This window comes from Trichomycterus rosablanca, chromosome 8 (genome assembly GCF_030014385.1).
Source record: "Trichomycterus rosablanca isolate fTriRos1 chromosome 8, fTriRos1.hap1, whole genome shotgun sequence".
Classification (NCBI taxonomy): Eukaryota; Metazoa; Chordata; class Actinopteri; order Siluriformes; family Trichomycteridae; genus Trichomycterus; species Trichomycterus rosablanca.
In genome coordinates, this window is record NC_085995.1 from 37,872,373 (window position 1) to 37,895,157 (window position 22,785).

The 22,785-nt window shown below is 42.1% G+C and overlaps 1 protein-coding gene across 1 annotated transcript in view; it reads right to left on the minus strand.

Annotated features, from left to right (window-relative positions):
- flt4 (fms related receptor tyrosine kinase 4) overlaps nucleotides 1-22,785 on the minus strand; it is a 68,597-nt gene that overhangs the window by 41,580 nt on the left and 4,232 nt on the right. Inside the window, exons 3-5 of the mRNA XM_062999671.1 lie at nucleotides 11,196-11,464; nucleotides 4,280-4,404; nucleotides 1,782-1,956 (exon numbers count right to left, since the gene is read on the minus strand). Of these exons, the coding sequence (XP_062855741.1) occupies nucleotides 1,782-1,956; nucleotides 4,280-4,404; nucleotides 11,196-11,464 (569 nt within the window). The remainder of the gene's footprint in view (nucleotides 1-1,781; nucleotides 1,957-4,279; nucleotides 4,405-11,195; nucleotides 11,465-22,785) is intronic.

The window sequence follows — 22,785 nt, forward strand, 5'->3', positions numbered from 1 at the left end:
AGCACACCTGGACACAGGGAAAACATGCAAACTCCACACAGAAAGAACCCTGGTCACCATGCCTGGAAATCAAGCCCTTGCCATTCCTGCTGTGAGGCTACAGCGTGACCCGGTGTGCCACCGTGCTCCAGCAGTGTATTATATACATTAAATAAGCTTAATGTAAAGTAATGCACTTTCTCATGTAAAATAAACAGACTAAAAATACAAAACAGACCCCATAGGGTTCCATAAAAGATTTCTACAGCTTTTAGGCTGTAATCATCATGCCTTATAAATACTGCACCCAGTGTTTCTGGGAGGTACTCAATCCACTGCAACCTTGACCAGAATAAAGCACTGAGTGAAAATGAATTATATATTATGAACTCCCCTTGTAATTACTGAGTGTAAATATTTTAAACAGACCCATTCCTTTCAGATGTATAAAATCAATTATGTTTAAATATTATATGTCTTCAAATACGTGGCAACAGTTTGGAAAGGGAAAGAGGGCGGCACGGTGGCTCAGTGGGTAGCACTGTCGCCTCACAGCAAGAAAGGGTCTGGGTTCGATCCCCAGGCGGGGCGGTCCGGGTCCTTTCTGTGTGGGGTTTGAATGTTCTCCCCGCGTCCAGGGTGTTACTGTGTGCCTTGCGCCCATTGAAAAGCTGGGATAGGCTCCAGCCTCCAGCTTCCCTTTCTTCCTATAAAGACCCAGAAACTGTACAGAGCCATGACCTAAATCCTGCTGAATCATTTACAACTTGATTGCAAGCACAGCCTTCTTGTATTACTAGTATTATTTAGACTGAATAGGCATTAATTCTCACAGGCACACTCTGAAATCTTGTCCCACACGGAAATGTAATATATGACATACAGTATATGCCCCTATATTAGTAATGGTTTTCCCGTGTATGTTACCTCTAAATTTATATATTATTATAGCATACATGTATCCTCTGGATATATGTACTATATGTAGATATACGTTTATAACATATATGGAATACCTAAATAAAATGTATGTACATATATTAAACATATCTATAGGATAAATTTTTATTTGATATTATATGTTGTATCCATATATGTTAGCGTATATATTTACTCTATATATGCTATTTTATGAACATAACATATATAAAGATGATGTATGCCAACATATGATCTTTCAGAGATGTATACACCGATCAGGCATAACATTATGACCAGACCGGGACACACCCCACAAGAGCTGCAGTTTTGGAGATGCTCTGACCCAGTCGTCTAGCCATCACAATTTGGCCCTCGTCAAACTCGCTCAGATCCTCACGCTCGCCCATTTTTCCTGCTTCTAACATCAACTTTAAGGATAAAATGTTCACTTACTGCCTAATATATCCCCCCCACTAACAGGCGCCGTGATGAAGAGATAATCAGTGTTAATCACTTCAGTGGTCATAATGTTATGCTTGGTCGGTGTATGTCAATGTATGAAATTGTTCCAATTCCAATGTTTCATATGTAGTTTGCACAAATATGGGCATATGTTATATATGAACATTTTATATATGTACATGTATTACATTTGTGTTTGGGGTGGAAAGCCTCCCCATAAGAGTACAGTCTGCTATCACATTAAAGCCTATGGTAATGTAATAGAGTGTCTAATAAGTTCATTGTAAGGTGTCCATATACTTTTGGCCATATAGTGTATATGTAATTATAATTGTTGTGTTATATTTAATGCATCATATAAAAAGAAAACATATCTATTTTGCAGTAATGTAAACACAGGGATGAATTGGGACGTCCACCTGTTTCCATGACCATGTACATGTTGGATCTGTACTCTTTGTTGTGTATCGTCAAAGAACACACGAAGCCGAAAAACATGGCCATGCCGTTGATGAGGTGTCTGGGGACGGACCAGCCTCGCTTACTGTTCCACGTGATCTCTTTACTGTCCAGAGGCACGGTGGCCTGCTCCACCTATAAAAATACAAGATACAAAACATTCAGTAATAAAAAAACAACAAACAAAGAGCCACAAAACCATCATTATGATCACAAAGTCACGGTGGGTCCGGTGCCACCTGAAAACACTGGCGTCACACATTCACTCACATCAGGGGGCAATTTAGTGACCCAGAGACTTGAGTTTTACTAATGACTTCCTCTTTTACTGCAGTATAAATATGAGGCGACACAGAAGCAAAATTCCCATATTGTAGATGACCTAACAGTACGCTGACCCCCATAAATCAGACAATGGCTGAACCAGAAAGAGCTCCACACCTAAACTGTGATAAGAGCCTGTCTGAAAAAGGACGTACATTTATTTTATCACGACACAAAAGGTGACATTTCTTCAAGGCACCCAGGTTTACAGAGACTGGACCTTATTAAAAAATCACATTAACCACTGGTACCAATAAATATAATTCACAAACACCTATTACAGCTTCTGTGTGGAATAAAAATAATAATAAATAATAATAATAAAAATAATAATGCAGTACGATGGCTCTGTGGGTAAAGCTGTCGCCACACAGCAAAAATGTCCTGGGTTTGATTCCCGGGTGGAGCGGTCTGGGTCCTTTCTGTGTGAAATTTTCATGTTCTTCCAATGTCTGTGTGGGTTTCCTCCGGGAGCTCCGGTTTCCCCCCACAAATCCAAATACATACAGTCAGGTTAACTGCAGTTACTAAAATCACACCGACCAGCCATAACATTAAAACCACCTCCTTGTTTCCACACACACTGTCTATTTTATCAGCTCCACTTACCATATACCGTAGAATCACTTTGTAGTTCTACAATTACTGACTGGAGTCCATCTGTTTCTCTGTATGCTTTGTTAGTCCCCTTTCACCCTGTTCTTTAATGGTCAGGACCCCCACAGGACCCCCACAGAGCAGGTATTATTTAGGTGGTGGATCATTCTCAGCACTGCAGTGACACTGACATGGTGGTGGTGTGTTAGTGTGTGTTGTGCTGGTATGAGTGGATCAGACACAGCAGTGCTGATGGAATTTTTAAACACCTCACTGTTACTGCTGGACTGAGAATAGTCCACCAACCAAAAATATCCAGCCAACAGCGCCCCATGGGCAGCGTCCTGTGACCACTGATGAAGGTACTCAACTCAAACAGCAGCAACAGATGAGCGATCGACTCTGACTTTACATCTACAAGGTGGACCGACTAGGTAGGAGTGTCTAATAGAGTGGACAGTGAGTGGACACAGTATTTAAAAACTCCAGCAGCGCTGCTGTGTCTGATCCACTCATACCAGCACAACACACACTAACACACCACCACCATATCAGTGTCACTGCAGTGCTGAGAATCATCCACCACCTAAATAATACCTGCTCTGTGGTGGTGCTGTGGGGGTCCTGACCAATGAAGAACAGGGTGAAAACAGGTTAAAAAATATGTAGAGAAATAGATGGGCTACAGTCAGTAATTGTAGAACTACAAAGTGCTTCTATATGGTAAGTGTAGCTGATAAAATGGACAGTGAGTGTAGACACAAGGAGGTGGTTTTAATGTTATGGCTGATCGGTGTACATTACAGTACATTAAATACATCAACAATAGATATAAAAGCATATTTTAATAGAAGGTTAAAAAGCAATAAGGATCGTATCCGTCAGGTTATGCTGAAAACGTGTGTTTTAATAAAGCAATACGCCACGAGAGACCGTGCGTTACTGTGATCTTAGCACGGGGATGACGTTTTTGGCACGACGCGAAGCGGAGTGCCTAAAACTTCTTTCCCCGTGATAAAATCATAGCAGTAACACACGGTCTCGAGTGGCTTATTGCTTTTATAAAACATAAAATCAACATAAAATACAATAAATACAACAATGTTAAATTCATAAATGTATTTATTGTGTATAAACTTACAATAAAGCATTCTTCCGCGACGCCAGGTAGTTCGATTAACATTGTTGCTAGGCAACATGAGGGCGAAAATAACATTAACTTTTTCTTTTCAGTGGCGTATTAATATGGAATGATGTGAGGTGGTCATAGGTGTGCGTAGCCAATCAGATTTTAGGAGCGGAACTATCCGTTTTATAAGTTGTGTTTTAAAGTAGGGTAAGAGGTACACACACATGCATGTGTAGAGAAAGTTCCATAAGTGATTATACCAATCACATGCACGTTTCTAGCTAATATTCAGTATCCAGTTTGGGATCATCAGCGTTTGACAGGTCATACAAAACCTTTTATGTCTCAATAGCCAGAATTACAGGGAGTCGTCGAATTCATTCCTCAGTGTTATAGTGAGATACGTACCGAATACAGAGTGACATTCAATTCAGGATCTGAGACCAGACACGGCACCTCAATGTGTGTGTCCGCTGCACTGATGAGGAGGGTTTCCATCTCCTCGTTACTCTTGATAAATGGCTGTTCGGGGTCTGGAAGAAAAATAATACTGAAGTTTAGGAATAAATCTACATAATCTAATAAATACGAAATATGGAGAAACTTAGGTGGACACTTGTTTTTATTATTGACTCCAAACTCAACTATATAAAAATCTATTTTACGCTTAACTAAATTTGTGCCAACAGTTTGGGGAAGGTCAAGCGAGGAGTAACTCCACACAGAGACCTGACCTTAACCCTATTAAACACATCTGGGATAAAGTGGAATGTTGACTGTGAGTCAATGGTCCAACCAGCTTATGGTCAAGTGTCTACATAATCTTACATTTTACATTTACATTTACATTTACATTTTCAGCATTTAGCAGACGCCTTTATCCAAAGCAACTTACAGTACAATTACAGTATAAAGTCTAAGCAATTGAGGGTTAAGGGCCTTGCTCAAGGGCCCAACAGCAGCAGCCTGGCAGTGGTGGGGCTTAAACCGGCAACCTTCTGATCACTGGTCCAGTACCTTAAACACTAGGCTACAGCTAATTTTGACCGTATATTGTTTGTTTGTTTGTTTATTAGGATTTTAACGTCATGTTTTACACTTTGGTTAAATTAATGACAGGAACGATAGTTACTCATTACACAAGATTCATCAGTTCACAAGTTTATATCAACCAGTCATGGACAATTTAGTATCTCCAATTCACCTCACTTGCACGTCTCTGGACTGTGGGAGGAAACCGGAGCACCCAGAGGAAACCCCCGCAGACACGGGGAGAACATGTGAACTTAAAATGCCACAGAAAGGATTCGGACCGCGCCACCTGGGGATGGAACCCAGGACCTTCTTGCTGTGAGGCGACAGTGCTACCCACTTAGCCACCATGCCGCCCACCATATATTGTAGCTGTACTGATGTTTATCTCTGGGTAGTTTGTGGCATGAAAACTCATTGCAATATAAAATGTTAATGCTTCTTAAATTTCAAACTTTTATTCACAGCATAAGGTGCCAATCATTTCTTAATGCCATCATCCATCATCCCCAATCTGTGATTCTTCTTCTGTTTGAGCTTGGTCACCATCCACGTGAGCATTTTTAGACTTTCTAATAAAGTGGTTTTGTGGGAGTCGCGCCAAAGGTCCAGGGCCGCTGGGAAACCAAACCCCAGAGGCTTCGTAATCCATACTGGGTTTTATTAAAAAATCATACGCTTCTTAATCCTTCTCTACAGGGTTCCATTTTTTATAAAACACAATTTTCACCTGAGGATGTGAGAGTGTGAACAAAAGCACCAGTCAGCAAGTTTATGTTTCAATCCCTCGGTGGTCTGCAAAATCCAGCCTAAGAGGAAAATCCACGGCCCTTGAGTAGTGGTACTTAACAGTGAATTAGCAGTAGGAGAAGGTGACGGAGCGCGGGTACGGATGGCAGGAATGATTGAGGTGTTATGTACAAGGCATATTAAGAGAACGCAGGGTGGTGTGGGCAGCTAACCGAAGCCACATGTACTGAGCTGACCCGCTTCACGCCCCGGCCTAATTTATAGCTGCAATTTCAGCTGCTTCTAATCAACCACCTGGTAAGATCTGAGGAAACGTTTCTGCACCTTGTCAGGAGAAATCACCGAGCGTTTCACACGAGCGGACGGAGCAGTGGGGCACCCACGGCTGGTTTTCCTTTCACTCATGCGTTCAAAGGTCTGACTGCAGGGGAACGTACAGGGACCGATGATTTTACCTGAACTGGAAGCCCCACTGCTAACCAATGAACTGGTTAGAAATATTAGCCTAAACTATTTAAATTAGCAAAATATGTATTGACTGGGTAACACGGTCGCCTTACAGCAAGAAGGTCCTGGGTTTGATTCCCAGGTGGAGCAGTCTGGGTTCTCCCTGTGTCTGTGTGGGTTTCCTCTGGGAGCTCCGGTTTCCTCCCACAGTCCAAAACATGTAAGTTAGGTGAATTGAAGATGCAAAAAAATGCCCTAGGTATGAGTGTATGTGTGTGTGTCTGTGGTGACCTGTCTGGGGTGTTATTTCCTGCCTTTACTGTGAGCGGGTGATTCCAGACCCACTGTGACAGTAACCAGGATGAAGATTGTAATAATAATAGTGTAAGCACAGAGATATACACACCGATCAGCCATAACATTATGACCACCTTCCTAATATTGTGTTGGTCCCCCTTTTGCTGACAAAACAGCCCTGTAACTGTGATGCTCTGTGTATTCTGACACCTTTCTATCAGAACCAGCATTAACTTCTTCCGCAATTTGAGCTACAGTAGCTCGTCTGTCAGCCTTCGCTCCCCACGTGCATCAATGAGCCTTGGCCACCCATGACCCTGTCGCCGGTTTACCACTGTTCCTTCCTTGGACCACTTTTGATAGATACTGACCACTGCAGTTCACTGAATACCCCACAAGAGCTGCAGTTTTGGAGATGCTCTGACCCAGTCATCTAGCCATCACAGTTTGGCCCTCATCAAACTTGCTCAGATCCTCACGCTCGCCCATTTTTCCTGCTTCTAACATCAACTTTGAGGATAAAATGTTCACTTGCTGCCTAATATATCCCCCCCCCACTAACAGGTGCCGTGATGAAGAGATAAGCAGTGTTATTCACTTCACCTGTCAGTGCTCATAATGCTCCCAATGCCTAGGCTCTTCAGCCAGTTCCCTGGACATTAGCCAATCATGTCCATGCAGACGCCTGACCGGCTGATAGCAGCAGATATGGGGACTCGAGTCTGTGCACACACAGCAACTTCAGACTAGACTCAGACTCGTTTCAAATGACTCGGACTTGGCGCTCATAAATGTAATAGGATCTGGAACAACATTAGCTAAGATAAGCAGTACTATGGATATTTTTTTTGCTGTGTTTAGGATTTTAGCCGCTGTGCTGTAATTTGCAATGAAAACAAAACGTCAGTTTAAGCTTTTAACCGGTACCTAGGAAAGTAAAGGCATAAAGTAAAATGGCAAAATACAGTCGCTAATCTGTTGTTGTTTTTTATCTGAACTTACAGATTATTTGTTTATTTCTACGCTACATTTCCAATATATATTTTGTGTAGATTATATTGACTCGTGAATTGACTGGGACTCATATTTTGTGACTTGTGAACATCTCTGGATAGCAGCACTGAGATGTAAATCCTGCATCCCCAGATCTCAGCAGTAGTGGGCTATACTTTTACCATTGTACTGAGCTCTCCACAACCCCTTCCCATTAGAACATATATACTGTATTATACAGTATGATTAAATTATAACTATGATAAATATTTAATTTTAATTATTTTGTATTATTCAAATTAGAGCACCAGTGTTGGAGGTTTAATGTGAGACTTATGACAGTATTAACTGATGGATTGAAGCTATAAAATTGATGCCCTCTTTAAACACCAAGCTCATTTTACTTACATGACGTTCATTCTGAATTAAACATTTACAGCATGTACCAATTTAATCATCATCATCCCCATCATCAGCTACCCAAGTTAACCCTATAAAGATCATATTGTTGGATTTTAGCAATAAGCCAAGTCGAATCCTTAATCAGAAGTGTCAAGCAAAACGTTGTTTTATTTATAAAGTCATTTTGGTGTAATGTTAGTTTTAAATACAAGGAATGTGTTTTCATGAACCAAGTATGTGACAAGAGAAAATGTTAACAAAACACAACGAAAGCCTTGAAGCAAAGAATAGCAGTGTGTGTTTTATTATATTTATTATCTTTTAGATTTTTCAATATTAGGGCCCTTTTTCAGAGTCAAAGCAAACATGTTCCGGCTCTAAAACCATTTAGCGTTTGAACATTTGAATGAGGGAGGCTATTTAGCACGTCCTTGTCCCGTTTCCAAAGTAAAGCGGGGCTGTGTAATGAGATGCGTGCCAAGCGTAGAAAATTGAATTAACAAGGGCATAAAAACAAACGTCTGATTCCCCGTGTCCTGATGACTTGTTTGTTTTGGGACGGCACCATAAAGTGGAGCAGTGACGACTGTTTAATTGCTGTTGGAATGATGAGAGTAAGTAAATGTAAAGAAAGTAATTTTAAGAGGAAATGAGTTTGGCATGATGAGAGCTCACTGAAGCGCTGAAGATGTCCTCGTAACAGACGGAAGGACAAAATCATTTGTTGTGTGAGCTCATCCAACCAAACACGATGAGTTTACAGCTGATGAATCACTGATGATGGTGAAGAATGTATGACACATCATTAAAAGATAATTAATAAAAGGACATTTAAAGCCTCATGATTGGGACAGATCAAAAGTTTAACCACAGTATCTATAATGGATTGTGAGAGTAATGAACGAGCATGATGAGCTGAATAAAAACCAATTAATGTTTTGTGCTGCTGATTAAAAATTAGAGATGATTATTTTTCATTTAAACATCAGGGTTCAGTGCAAAACCAACAAAACAGCGGCAATAAGAATTTACCAATATGACAGACAGACAGATAGATAAATAGATAGATGGACACACATTCAGACAGAGAGACAGACAGACAAACAGAAAGATAGATATATAGATATTAGATAGATAGATAGATAGATAGATAGATAGATAGATAGATAGATAGATAGATAGATAGATAGATAGATAGATAGATAGATAGATAGATAGATAGATATCCCATTCATCCATGCAGATCTTCTCTAGAGCAGTGATGTTTTGGGGCTGTCGCTGGGCAACACGGACTCCACACATTTTCTATGGTTCTGAGGTCTGGAGACTGGCTAGGCCATTCCAGGACCTTGAAATTCTTTTTACGGAGCCACTCCTTTGTTGCCCGAGCGGTGTGTTTGGGATCATTGTCATGTTGGAATACCCAGCCACGTTCCATCTTCAATGCTCTCACTGATGGAAGGAGGTTTTGGCTTAAAATCTCACGATACATGGCCCCGTTCATTCTTCCCTTAACACGGATCAGTCGTCCTGTCCCCTTTGCAGAAAAACAGCCCCAAAGCATGATGTTTCCACCCCCATGCTTCATGGGGGGATTTTTGCTCACCGTTCTCATGATCATTTTGACCCCACGGGATGAGATCTTGCGTGGGGCCCCAGATCGAGGGAGATTATCAATGGTCTTGTATGTCTTCCATTTTCTTACAATTGCTCCCACAGTTGATTTATTCACACCAACCTGCTTGCCTATTGTAGATTCACTCTTCCCAGCCTGGTGCAGGTCTACAATTTTCTTCCTGATGTCCTTCGACAGCTCTTTGGTCTTGGCCATGGTTGAGTTTGGAGTCTGACTGTTTGAGGCTGTGGACAGGTGTCTTTTATACAGATAACGAGGTCAAACAGGTGCCATTAATACAGGTAATGAGTGGAGGACAGAAGAGCTTCTTAAAGAAGAAGTTACAGGTCTGTGAGAGCCAGAAATCTTGCTTGTTTGTGGGTGACCAAATACTTATTTTCCACCATAATTTACAAATAAATTCTTTAAAAATCTTACAATGTGATTTCCTGGATTTTTTTTTCTCATTTTGTCTCTCATAGTTGAAGTGTACCTATGATGAAAATTACAGACCTCTCTCATCTTTCTAAGTAGGAGAACCTGCACAATCAGTGGCTGACTAAATACTTTTTGGCCCCACTGTACACAATTATTAGTAAACACAGTCTGGCAGCAATGTGCAAAAATTGAAAGCAACTTGAACGCAGCATTAAGTCAACGATGCATCAACATAGCAAACACGATTGGATTGGGTTGATACACAAAGGGTGTGTTCAAAAACCTAGTGAGCTGCCTTGCTGTCTTACTGCCTACACAGGCAGCTGCCTAAATAGCGGATGCTCCCTCGTTATTCAGGCAAAATACCATTCAAATTTAAGGTGCCTTACTAGGCAGCATTTTAAGGCATCTAAGAATTCAAACAGCCTCCTTCTCGGGAGTGTAGGGTGACGTAAAATGCATCTTTTTTGACTGAATGGGCACAAATTCCTACAGACACATTTCAAACCTTCTCACAAGAGAGAAAAAAAGATCACATGGAGGTCACTCTATTTTAACATGATTTTAATGCATTTTATCCCTTTTCCTCCCGATTTTTAGCGTGTCCAATTTTTACCCAATTGCGTTATGCTTCCTCTCTACTGGTGCTGACCCCCCCCCCCCCACCCACCCACCCACCCACCCCCCGATTGAGGAGAGCGAACTGACACACGCCCCATCCAACACGAGTGCAGTAGCCGACTGCATCTTTTTAGTGAGGTATTAGTGAGTTCATATGCGGATCAGCTTTGTGTACTGAGAGCCACACCCTGATCAACACATTATCTCTCAACTCTGTGCAGACGCCATCAATCAGCCAGCAGAGGCCATGATTGCATTAGTTATGACGTCCCTATCCGGCTCCCTCCCTGTATGAACAACAACCAAACTTTGTTCATGTAGCCGCCCAGCCCAGCCGGATGGCAGAGCTGAGTTTTGAACCGACGAGTCTGAAATGTCAGCTCTGGTGTGCTAGTGTGTTTTACCGCTGCGCCACCTGAGCAGCTATAGCATTTGTTTTTAAAATAAGACGTCCAGCAAGCTCGCGGTCAGGCGTCCAAATACTTTTGGCCATATAGTCTACATAACCTGTTACTTATTAACAGTTATTTATTATTTTATAATAAGTTTATTTTTAGTTATACTTATTATGACCTCAAACTGTTTTGTTATTAGAGAATAAAAGACGTGGCATCATGTCATGGCGTTTTTCATCTCCACATAGTCTGTCGTTTAATATTTATGGGACACTGGGGCGGGTGGGGTGTTGGTTCATCATCTTTTACTTTAAAAAACACCAGCAGGATTTACCTCGGACAAAGACGTATATGCTGGCAGCCGTGGTTCCATCAATAATAGCTCTAATATCCTGGTAGAAGCAGCGGTAGTAGCCGGTGTCATTGCTGTGGCTCTTGGTCAGCACCAGGCTCTTGCAGTAGGGTTTGCCCGGCTCCCCCCGACACTCCTTCGCCCACAGCGCTCTCCGATCCTGGCTGAACGACCGCCGTTCGTCTCGCTCACTGAACTTGACTTTGCTGAGAGATCGCTCTGGCCAGGACCAGTCCAGAATGTGCTGTCCCCTGGATCAAGACATTAAAAACAGTCAGTGGGGTCCAGAATGATCAGTAATCAATACATATGATTATTTTATAGCAACACATTGAGCATAATAAGTAAGTATGCAATGGAGAATAAGGAAACCCTGTTAAAGCTGGTACAAGGGTATCGTGGTGGTGTGTGTGTGGCGCTGGTATAAGTGTATTATGGTAAAGCCTGAGCCATGAAGTGACCACTGGGGGGATTAAATCTCTAGGTGTGGGGGTATTGGGGTTTCCTACCATTCTAATACATTTCTTCCATTAAGAACTGATCCTACCATTACGCAAATCTAGTGAATAGTGGGGGGGGTTTGGCAGGTCCGCCAAATATACACCAATCAGCCATGACATTGTTTCTACACTCACTGTCCATTTTATCAGCTCCACTTACCATATAGAAGCACTTTGTAGTTCTACAATTACTGACTGTAGTCCATCTGTTTCTCTACATGCTTCGTTAGCCCCCTTTCATGCTGTTCTTCAATGGTCAGGACCCCCACAGGACCACTACAGAGCTGGTATTATTTGGGTGGTGGATCACTCTCAGCACTGCAGTGACACTGACATGGTGGTGGTGTGTTAGTGTGTGTTGTGCTGGTATGAGTTTTTAAACACCTCACTATCACTGCTGGACTGAGAATAGTCCACCAACCAAATATATCCAGTCAACAGCGCCCCGTGGGCAGCGTCCTGTGACCACTGATGAAGGTCTAGAAGATGACCGACTTAAACAGCAGCAATAGATGAGCGACCGTCTCTGACTTTACATCTACAAGGTGGACCAACTAGGTAGGAGTGTCTAGTAGAGTGGACAGTGAGTGGACACGGTGTTTAAAAACTCCAGCAGCACTGCTGTGTCTGATCCACTCATACCAGCACAACACACACTAACACACCACCACCATGTCAGTGTCACTGCAGTGCTGAGAATGATCCACCACCTAAATAATACCTGCTCTGTGGTGGTCCTGTGGGGGTCCTGACCATTGAAGAACAGGGTGAAAGCAGGTTAAAAAAGCATGCAGAGAAACAGACAGACTACAGTCAGTAATTGTAGAACTACAAAGTGCTTCTATATGGTAAGTGGAGCTGATAAAATGGACAGTGAGTGTAGAAACAAGGAGGTGGTTTTAATGTTATGGCTGATCAGTGTACAGTATATTGTGATTACAGCCTTGTATTGTGGTAATGTGTGTGGTGCTGGTTTGAGTGCGTTGGCTGGACCTTATTGGTTGGCTCAACACCAAACACACCAAGTCAGTGTCATTATACACTCATGCCAGCACCCAGGGGCAGATTACTGCACAAGCTACCCTCTGCTGCAGCCTTAGTGCCCACACAGGGATTAAGGCCTATTGATTGGCCAGATGTTTCATTTATTTTTATTTATTTATTTCCTTTACAAAATCTGAACCCCACTGGTCCATTATAACGCCATTATAATGATAAACACTGTCATTTGCTGAATAGGCTGGTGAGCTGGTGAGGAAAGTCAACTCTGTGGTGGGTCTGGAGCTGGACAGTCTGGAGGTAGTGGGTGAGAGGAGGATAAAAGATAAAGTCAGAGTGATCCTGGACAATCCCTCTCACCCTCTCAGTGAGGAACTGTGGCAGCTGGGCAGTTCATTTAGCCACAGGCTCATTCCACCAAAGAGCAAAACGGAGCGCTTCGGGCGTTCTTTTGTGCCAACTGCCAGCTGCCATCAGACTGCATTACAATAGCAGAATACACAGGTTGTCCTCACACTGGCAAGCCATTCTCCCTTTCACACACACACACACACACACACACACACACACACACAATAAATACTCAAAGATCCCCCACTTTGTCCTGCACTTGACTTTACATTAAATTTTATCAGCTCCACTTACCATATAGAAGCACTTTGTAGCTCTACAATTACTGACTGTAGTCCATCTGTTTCTCTACATACTTTTATAGCCTGCTTTCACCCTGTTCTTTAATAGTCAGGACCCCCACAGGACCACCACAGAGCAGGTATTATTTGGGTGGGTTGTGCTGGTATGAGTCGATCAGACACAGCAGCACTGATGGAGTTTTTAAATACCATGTCCACTCACTGTCCACTCTCTTCGACACTCCTACCTAGTTGGTCCACCTTGTAGATGTAAAGTCAGAGACGATCGCTCATCTATTGCTGCTGTTTGAGTCGGTCATCTTCTAGCCCTTCATCAGTGGTCACAGGACGCTGCCCACTGGGCGCTGTTGGCTGGATATATTTTTGGTTGGTGGACTATTCTCAGTCCAGCAGTGACAGTGAGGTGTTTAAAAACTCCAGCAGCGCTGCTGTGTCTGATCCACTCATACCAGCACAACACACACTAACACACCACCACCATGTCAGTGTCACTGGAGTGCTGAGAATGATCCACCACCCAAATAATACCTGCTCTGTGGTGGTCCTGTGGGGGTCCTGACCATTGAAGAACAGCATGAAAGGGCGGTAACAAAGCATGTAGAGAAACAGATGGACTACAGTTAGTGATTGTAGAACTACAAAGTGCTTCTATATGGTAAGTGGAGCTGATAAAATGGACAGTGAGTGTAGAAACAAGGAGGTGGTTTTAATGTTATGGCTGATCGATGGATATATATATATATATATATATATATACATATATATATATATAGTAATTGCCATTATATAGTCAATATTTTATTATATTATACCCTATTTTATTTACTCTAACTGTAATGTTTCCTGTGGCGTTGGGGTTAACCTACCATGGTCCCCGGCGTCGCAGGAATTACAGATCCTCTGGAACAAAGGCCTTAAATTAGAGGCCTCCTAATTAAGGCTGACAACCTGCAGCTGTCATGCCTTTAACCCCTGTTTTGTTTGGTTTGGTTTCTTTTAGTTAAAGTCGACGGTTTTTGTTTCTCTCCCAGCCACAGCAAGGAGTGGCTGGCGAGTTAGCCAACGGGCTCCCTGAACTGCGCGACGGCGATTTCGGGGTGTCCCTTGTGCTAAACAGGTGTGCTCCTTCCCGGTCGTGCTGAGGCGCGATCGATGACACGGCCACCTGATTCCCCGAACTGTGCGACGGCGGGTTCGGTGAATTCCCGAACATCGCGACGGCGATTTCGGCGTGTTCCTTGCACTAAACGGGTTGGCTTCTTTCCAGCTGCGGCTGACGATGTAGCCACCCGTTCCCCCGAACACCGCGACGGCGAGTTCAGGGCTTTTCCGAATCTCGCGACGGCGAGCTCGGCGTGCTCTTTGCGCTATAACAGACTGGCTTCTTTCCAGCTGCGGCTGACGACAAAGCCGTCCGTTCCCCCGAACTGCGCCATAGGCGATTTCGGGGGCTTTCTTGTTCTGAATAGGTGTGCTTCTGCCCGGTCACAGCAAGGTGCGGCCGGTGACAGAGCCACCTGTTCCCCCGAACTGCGCCACAGGTGATTTCGGGGGTTTTCTTGTTTTAAACTGGTGTGCTCTGCCCGGTGGCTGCAAGGTGCGGCTGGTGCCAGAGCCACCGGTTTCTCCGGACTACGCCGAGGCGAGTCTGGGTTTTCTCTTATCTCCTTTAGGTGTGCTTCTGCCCAGTGACAGCAAGGTGCGGCTGGTGCCAGAGCCACCGGTTTTCCCCGGACTACGCCGAGTCGAGTTTGGGTTCTTTTACTGTTTCCTATAACAGACTGGCTTCTTTCCAGCTGCGGCTGACGACAAAGCCTTCTGTTCCCCCGAACTGCGCTACAGGCGATTTCGGGGGCTTTCTTGTTTTAAATAGGTGTGCTTCTGCCCGGTGACAGCAAGGTGCGGCTGGTGCCAGAGCCACCGTTTTCCCCGGACTACGCTGAGGCGAGTTCGGGTTTTTCTCTTGTTTCCTATAGGTGTGCTTCTGCCCGGTGACGGCAAGGTGCGGCTGGAGACAGAGGCGAGTTCGGACTTTTCTATAGATTGGCTCTGTCACCAGCTGTGTTGTGAAACGCGGCTGGCGACAGAGCCATCTGATCCCCGAGCTGCGCTGAGGCGTGTTCGGGGTTTTTCTATCGTTTCCATCATGGAGAAGCTCCATCCCTGCAATACCGGTCGCGACGGCCTTGCAAGCGGCGATGGGGATTCGCGACTCGGTTAAGTTTTCCTATGTTTAATGTTATATCCCTGGTTATTATTTGTTTACTTTTCAATAAAACATTTTTATTTTATTCTCTGCATCCTGGGTCCTCATTTCTCCTCCCACGTAACACTAACAGTATTTACTTTGTACTGGAGCTGCTGTAACAATTAAATTTTTCCCCAAGGGGATCAATAAAGGAATCTTATCTTCATCTTATTTTAATTTCAGGATTGGTTGGTTTGTGAAGGTTCGTAAAAATCAATATTTTGCAGATTCTCCATCACTGTTTACTTGCAGCTGCAAATAAATAAGTGTGTCAGAGAGGTCTGTTCCACCAATACTGGCTAATAGGCTTAAAAGTGTGTGATTATAGTACAGCAGAGGGGCTCAAAAACACTTTTCATGTCTGTTATAGAACGACTCCTTACAGAAATGGATTGGAGGTACAGTGACATTCGGCAGACATTTGGGTTTTTGAACAAAATTATCTCTGTTTAAACACATGGCTTGTGGATATTGGCAGCAAATCTCCAAAATAAATATCATCGCTGTCCGATGAAAAATACGTATCTCCACTTTTAGCAGTTTTCCCTTTTTTACATGTGTTGACTTCTCTTCACAATCTCTTTAGCAAGTATCTCCATTGTCTGCTAGACCTGTCCATCAAAACTGTGTATCTCCTCCTTCTCCCCCCCAACTTTACTTTACTTTATTTTATAATTGTATTTCCTAAATATGTAATTCCTATATATTCCGCTGACACACCAGCACTGAGTTTCTGAACTCCCGGGTTCGAGGCTCGGTATTGCCACCGGTCGGCTGGGCGCCATCTGGCGGGCATAATTGGCAGTGCCTGTAGCAGATACTAATTGGCCACCGTGTCTGCAGGGTGGGGACCGGACTACAGTGGGGCCAAAAAGTATTTAGTCAGCCACTGATTGTGCAAGTTCTCCTACTTAGAAAGATGAGAGAGGTCTGGAATTTTCATCATAGGTACACTTCAACTATGAGAGACAAAATGAGAAAAAAAAATACAGGAAATCACATTGTAGGATTTTTAAAGAATTTATTTGTAAATTATGGTGGAAAATAAGTATTTGGTCAATAACAAAAGTTCAACTCAATACTTTGTAACATAACCTTTGTTGGCAATGACAGAGGTGAAACGTTTCCTGTAAGTCTTCACCAGGTTTGCACACACTGTAGCTGGTATTTTGGCCCATTCATCCATGCAGATCTTCTCTAGAGCAGTGATGTTTTGGGGCAACACGGACTTTCAACTCCCTCCACAAATTTTCTATGGGGTTGAGGTCTGGAGACTGGCTAGGCCACTCCAGGACCTTGAAATGCTTTTTACGGAGCCACTCCTTCGTTGCCCGAGCGGTGTGTTTGGGATCATTGTCATGTTGGAATACCCAGCCACGTTCCATCTTCAATGCTCTCACTGATGGAAGGAGGTTTTGGCTTAAAATCTCACGATACATGGCCCCGTTCATTCTTCCCTTAACACGGATCAGTCGTCCTGTCCCCTTTGCAGAAAAACAGCCCCAAAGCATGATGTTTCCACCCCCATGCTTCATAGTAGGTATGGTGTTCTTGGGATGCAACTCAGCATTCTTCTTCCTCCAAACCCGACGAGTTGAGTTTTTACCAAAAAGTTCCATTTTGGTTTCATCTGACCACATGATATTCTCCCAGTCCTCTTCTGGATCATCCATATGCTCTCTGGCAAACTTCAGACGGGCCTGGACATGTACTGGCTTAAGCAGGGGGGCACACCTGGCACTGCAGGATTTGAGTCCCTCTCGGCGTAGTGTGTTACTGATGGTAGCCTTTTTACTTTGGTCCCAGCTCTCTGCAGGTCATTCATCAGGTTCCTCTGTGTAGTTCTGGCATTTTTGCTCACCGTTCTCATGATCATTTTTACCCCACGGGATGAGCCCCAGATCGAGGGAGATTATCAATGGTCTTGTATGTCTTCCATTTTCTTACAATTGTTCCCACAGTTGATTTATTCACACCAACCTGCTTGCCTATTGTAGATTCACTCTTCCCAGCCTGGTGCAGGTCTACAATTTTCTTTGGTCTTGGCCATGGTTGAGTTTGGAGTCTGACTGTTTGAGGCTGTGGACAGGTGTCTTTTATACAGATAACGAGGTCAAACAGGTGCCATTAATACAGGTAACGAGTGGAGGACAGAAGAGCTTCTTAAAGAAGAAGTTACAGGTCTGTGAGAGCCAGAAATCGTGCTTGTTTGTGGGTGACCGAGTGCTCGGCTCGCGACAGAAGTGACATTTCTAGCATGTCAAATATCTGAATCAGAGTTGCCCAACTGGCAATGAGTGCTATGTCGAACAGCCAATTAGAACGTAAGATACGGGGTGAGAGGAAATGTGGGGGAGACGTTGTAAAAATGTAGGACAGGGGCGTAATATAGTTTATATCAGAATACATTGGCACACACACAATATTTACACTCTTGCTGACCTGATCGTTCTCTACAAAACACCAACGCTGCATTGCAAAAAATATTTATTAACCTCCAACTCACTATAGAACAATCCCTGCTGGTCGTGTTGCCAAATCCACTCAAATCCACTTTGATCGCTCGCTACTTGTTGACGTGCATTTTGGACCTGGTGTCATTAAACCCCTCGTCACTTCTTGCGTGTGTTTTCGTGACAGAACGTAGTTTGGGAGAACAGAGAAGCTCGCCTGCGATTCCAGTTGGTGATAGATGGTGTAGTGTGAAACCCCCTATCGCCGATCAGTCGTGTAGTGTGAAAGCCACACCGACTTAAAAGACTCCCGATTACAAGAGATGTGGTGTGAACTGTAAAGTAATCTGACCACTTGGAAAGTCGTGTAGTGTGAACTAGGCATTAGATGAGTTATGTGCAGTGGTAAATGTACCGTATTGTATCTAAATTGTGCTGTCTGTGGTTTGTTTGCACCGTTACCGTTACGTTTTTCCTTTTCCTGAAAAGTTGGTTTTTGGAGATATGTGTTTTTCATCGGACAGCGACGATATGCAGGTGAGTTGGAGAAGGACTTTTTGGATGACGGTGAACAATTCAAAAATGAAATGAAACATACGGTCAATAATTTCGAATGTTGATTTTGCTCTTAGACTGTTTATGACTTTGCCTGTGACTAACATGTCAATGCTGCCCTGAAAATGATCCACAATCGAAGTGTGTGGTAAGTGGTGGTTCTCATTCACACAGGGAGAGTAAAGAAGGCTTGACACGGCATTCATAGCAACAGATAGATTACATAGAACATTGTATTGCTACAAAGTGCACTTAATGGCATGTCAGGGTATCTTTATGTGACATATGGGTATGAGCATTTTGTCCACCATTATTTTTAACTATCACGAAGTACGTTTGCTTTAATGTAACCATTCTGGCTGTCCACAAATTCACCTATCACCTGAACCATAAACACTCTTCATGCTCTTCATAAGTGCAGAATGCCAAAATACACCGGAATAAAAAAAAACTCAGAATAATAAAAATATAACAGCTCTGAGTGCAAAAGAGGGGTGGGGGGGAGTTGTACTTCAATTTCGTTGCGCAAGTGTACAAGTACAATGTGCAATGACAATAAAGGATTCATTCATTCATTCATTCAAAATGCTGAAACCAGAACCCAAGATTAATAATCTATAAATGATTCTGTTCAGCCTCATACAGCTTAATGTACTTACACTATATGAACAAAAGTAAAGTGACTTTTTAATGTTCTCTTGCATTTCAGCCACAACAATTTCTAACAGGTGTAAATCTAACTACTTTTCTGTCTATCTGTCTGTCTGTCTGTCTGTCTATCTACCTATCTATCTATCCTTCTATCTATCTGTCTGTCTGTCTGTCTATCTATCTATCTTTCTATCTGTCTGTCTGTCTATCTATCTACCTGTCTATCTATCTATATCTACACATTTATATATCTTTCAATATATCTATCTATCTACCTTTCTGTCTGTCTGTCTGTCCTGTCCTGTCTGTCTGTCTGTCCATCTATCTATCAGTGCCCAGCCTTACAGTTTTTCTCAATTGCTTTGGTGCATTTCTCTGATCAGAATTAAAATTCTCTGAAACTGTTAGTTCAACCTCCACAAGATTTAGTCATTTGTGCACATCATAGTAGCAGTTTCTCATTCCTTCCAACAAACTGCAAATGCTTTTGGACATGCATCAATTGCTTTCATACAATTCTCTGCTGTTTTATAACATTATCATTTGCTATGTCATGTCAGTCAAAATGAATTATACCTATGAATGCTGAATAGTCATTCCCTATGAAACTAATAGTCCTCATTTCATTGGTTGAATCATTACATACAAAAAAGTTGAACTAGTTCTCAAAATCAGTATGTTGTATTCAGTTCCAATATGTACTGCAATATTGTTTACAGTTGTGCACAGCTCTACCCAAAGTGTGTTTCTTATGTTTGTTGTAAATAAGTTTGTACTTTGCTTTAGCACAATGCTGTGAACAAATTAGAATTGCAAAGAGCATATGCAGTAAAGATGTGAAACATACATATTGAGTGTCTTGTACTCATTTACCTCACTAAATACAGTAATGTGTAACTTAACTGTAGATTTTAAATGTGTGTGCTAATAGTGTATAGTGCTGTCTTGAGCATTTTCAGGTAGTGTCACCATGATCTGACTTTTTTTGCATTGGAAAACACTTACAGAACTGTCATAATGAACACATGACAAAGCCATTTGACTATCTTGTTCATAAACAATGGTGTCAGGACATTTTATTTTGATGATACTGACACTTTCATTGACATGAATACTTGCTTTTGAGGAATGAACTATCCATTTTGAGCAAGTGACACGCTTTTGCAGGTTATCAACTAGGTTTTGCAGTTTGTACTAATTGTTTTGAGAAATGCACTTACTGTTGTGCAAATGTTAATAGTGATGTGAGAAATGCACCAAAGCAACTGAGAACTGTAACTGAATGGGCACAAATTCCCACAGTCTTGTGTAACACATTCTCAGAAGAGTGGATGTTGTTCTAGCTGAAAAGATCACATAGCTGTCACATCCAACAAGCTCATGGTCAGGTGTCTAAAAACTTCTGGACATTGTTGCATTGATTGCATATTTTAGTTGCCAATGAAATAACATTTGATTTCCATCCTAACAGGATTATGAAGCACTGTAAGGACTGGAACTTGTGCCGCTCATGTTGGTGAGTTGCTAAAATATATTTCTTCATTCCCAACAGGCAAGTTTCCTGCCGCTGGAAAAAAGTGTATTTACTGAACTATTGGCTAAGACAGCGGTACAATGTTTTGGTTACTTCCAATAAATAGATTTATATAAGTCATGATGATGTTATCTGAAAATATTTATCATCAAGACTCCACATTCCTCTCCTAATGTAACATTCCATAAATATGTGAAGAATCTGGAGGATACTGGATCCATTTCATCTGCATCATATCTCATTATTTATCTAAAAAAGCAGTAATTCATTCATTCATTCATCTTCACTGACCACTTTATCTTTCGTGATGGTCAAAATGAGTCTGGAGCCCAACCTGCAAACAATGAGTCTAACACAGAATTACAGACTAGCACTCTCATTAGCTGCTCTGATTCTCTTTAACGTTTTTTTTTTTTGTCATTAGCATTTTGCACTCAGAGCATTTATTTTTTTATGCTGGTGTATTCTGGCATTTTGCAGTTATGAAGAGCATAATGAGCATTTATGGTTCAGGTGATAGGTGCATTTGTGGAGAGCCAGAATGGTCTCATTAAAGCAAATGTGCTGCATGATTTTTAAAATACCTGTTAGACAAAATGTTCATACCCACAGCTCACATGGAGATACTTACCCTGATGTATTTTTTTGCTATACTTGCTATGAAGTGCACTTTGTAGCAATACTGTGTTCTGATTGTAATCCATCAAGCCCTCTCTACTCTCCCCTGTGTGAATAAGAACCACCACTTATCACATTACACACTTCGGTTGTGGATTATTTTCAGGCGTATGGTCAGTGGCATAACTGGGAGCTCATGGGCCCCAGTGCAAAAAAAAATGTTGGGCCCCCTCAACAAATTTCGTGTATATACAGTACAGGCCAAAAGTTTGGACACACCAGCCAAAAGTTTGGACACACCTTCTCTTCAATGTTTTTTCTTGATTATTTTTATTTTCTACATTGTAGATTAATACTGAAGACATCCAAACTATGAAGAATTATGTAGTGAACCAAAAAGTGTTAAACAAACCAGAATATGTTTTATATTTTACCAACTCTACCTCTGCACAACCCAACTGATGGTCTCAAACACATTAAAAAAGCAACAAATTCCAAAAATTCACTCTAGACAAGGCACAAACATTCATTGAAAACCATTCCAGGTGGAAACCTAATAAAGCTGGTTGAGAAAATTTCAAAGAGTGTGCAAATCTGTCATTAAAGCAAAAGATGGCTACTTTGAAGAATCTAAAATATAAAACATATTCTGGTTTGTTTAACACTTTTTTGTTTACTACATAATTCCATATGTGTTCCTTCATAGTTTGGACGTCTTTAGTATTAATCTACAATGTAGAAAATTTAAAAAAAAATTAAGAAAAACCACAGGAATGAGAAGGTGTGTCCAAACTTTTGGCCTGTACTGTATATATATATATATATATATATATATATTGATCTAGTAACGTTAAGCAGGTTACACAGATTCCCAAAATCCCTTGCTGTGCACTCATTGTATATTTTGATTACATGTATTCTGATATTAAAATTTTTTTTTAGTTATTTTAATATTTTACTCAACGAAAATATTGTCGTGTTTTTACTGTTGTTATCGGCACACTTTACTGCTAGCATTAGCCACTTGCTACTGTAGAGGGCCGACTCACCTAGCCGCTGCGAGTGCTGCTCGTCCAGCGGGAATGCTACGGGTCTTTTGCTGCGTGCGGTGGTGGAGGTGTGGCAATAAAGGCACACGACAAGGTAGAGTTTACTTTAACTGTTTAGTTGGAGCCCTACGGCGAGTCTCATATACAAAACTAACTGCAGAACGTCCAAACACACGTGTATAAACTGGGTGCTGCATTCTGATTGGCTGAGCTGAATGTCACTCACATTTCGCCACAACAATATTGCAATATAATAATAACGACTTTGAGTTCAGGGTTGAGTTCATGTCGTAGAGGCCCCCCCCCCCAGCC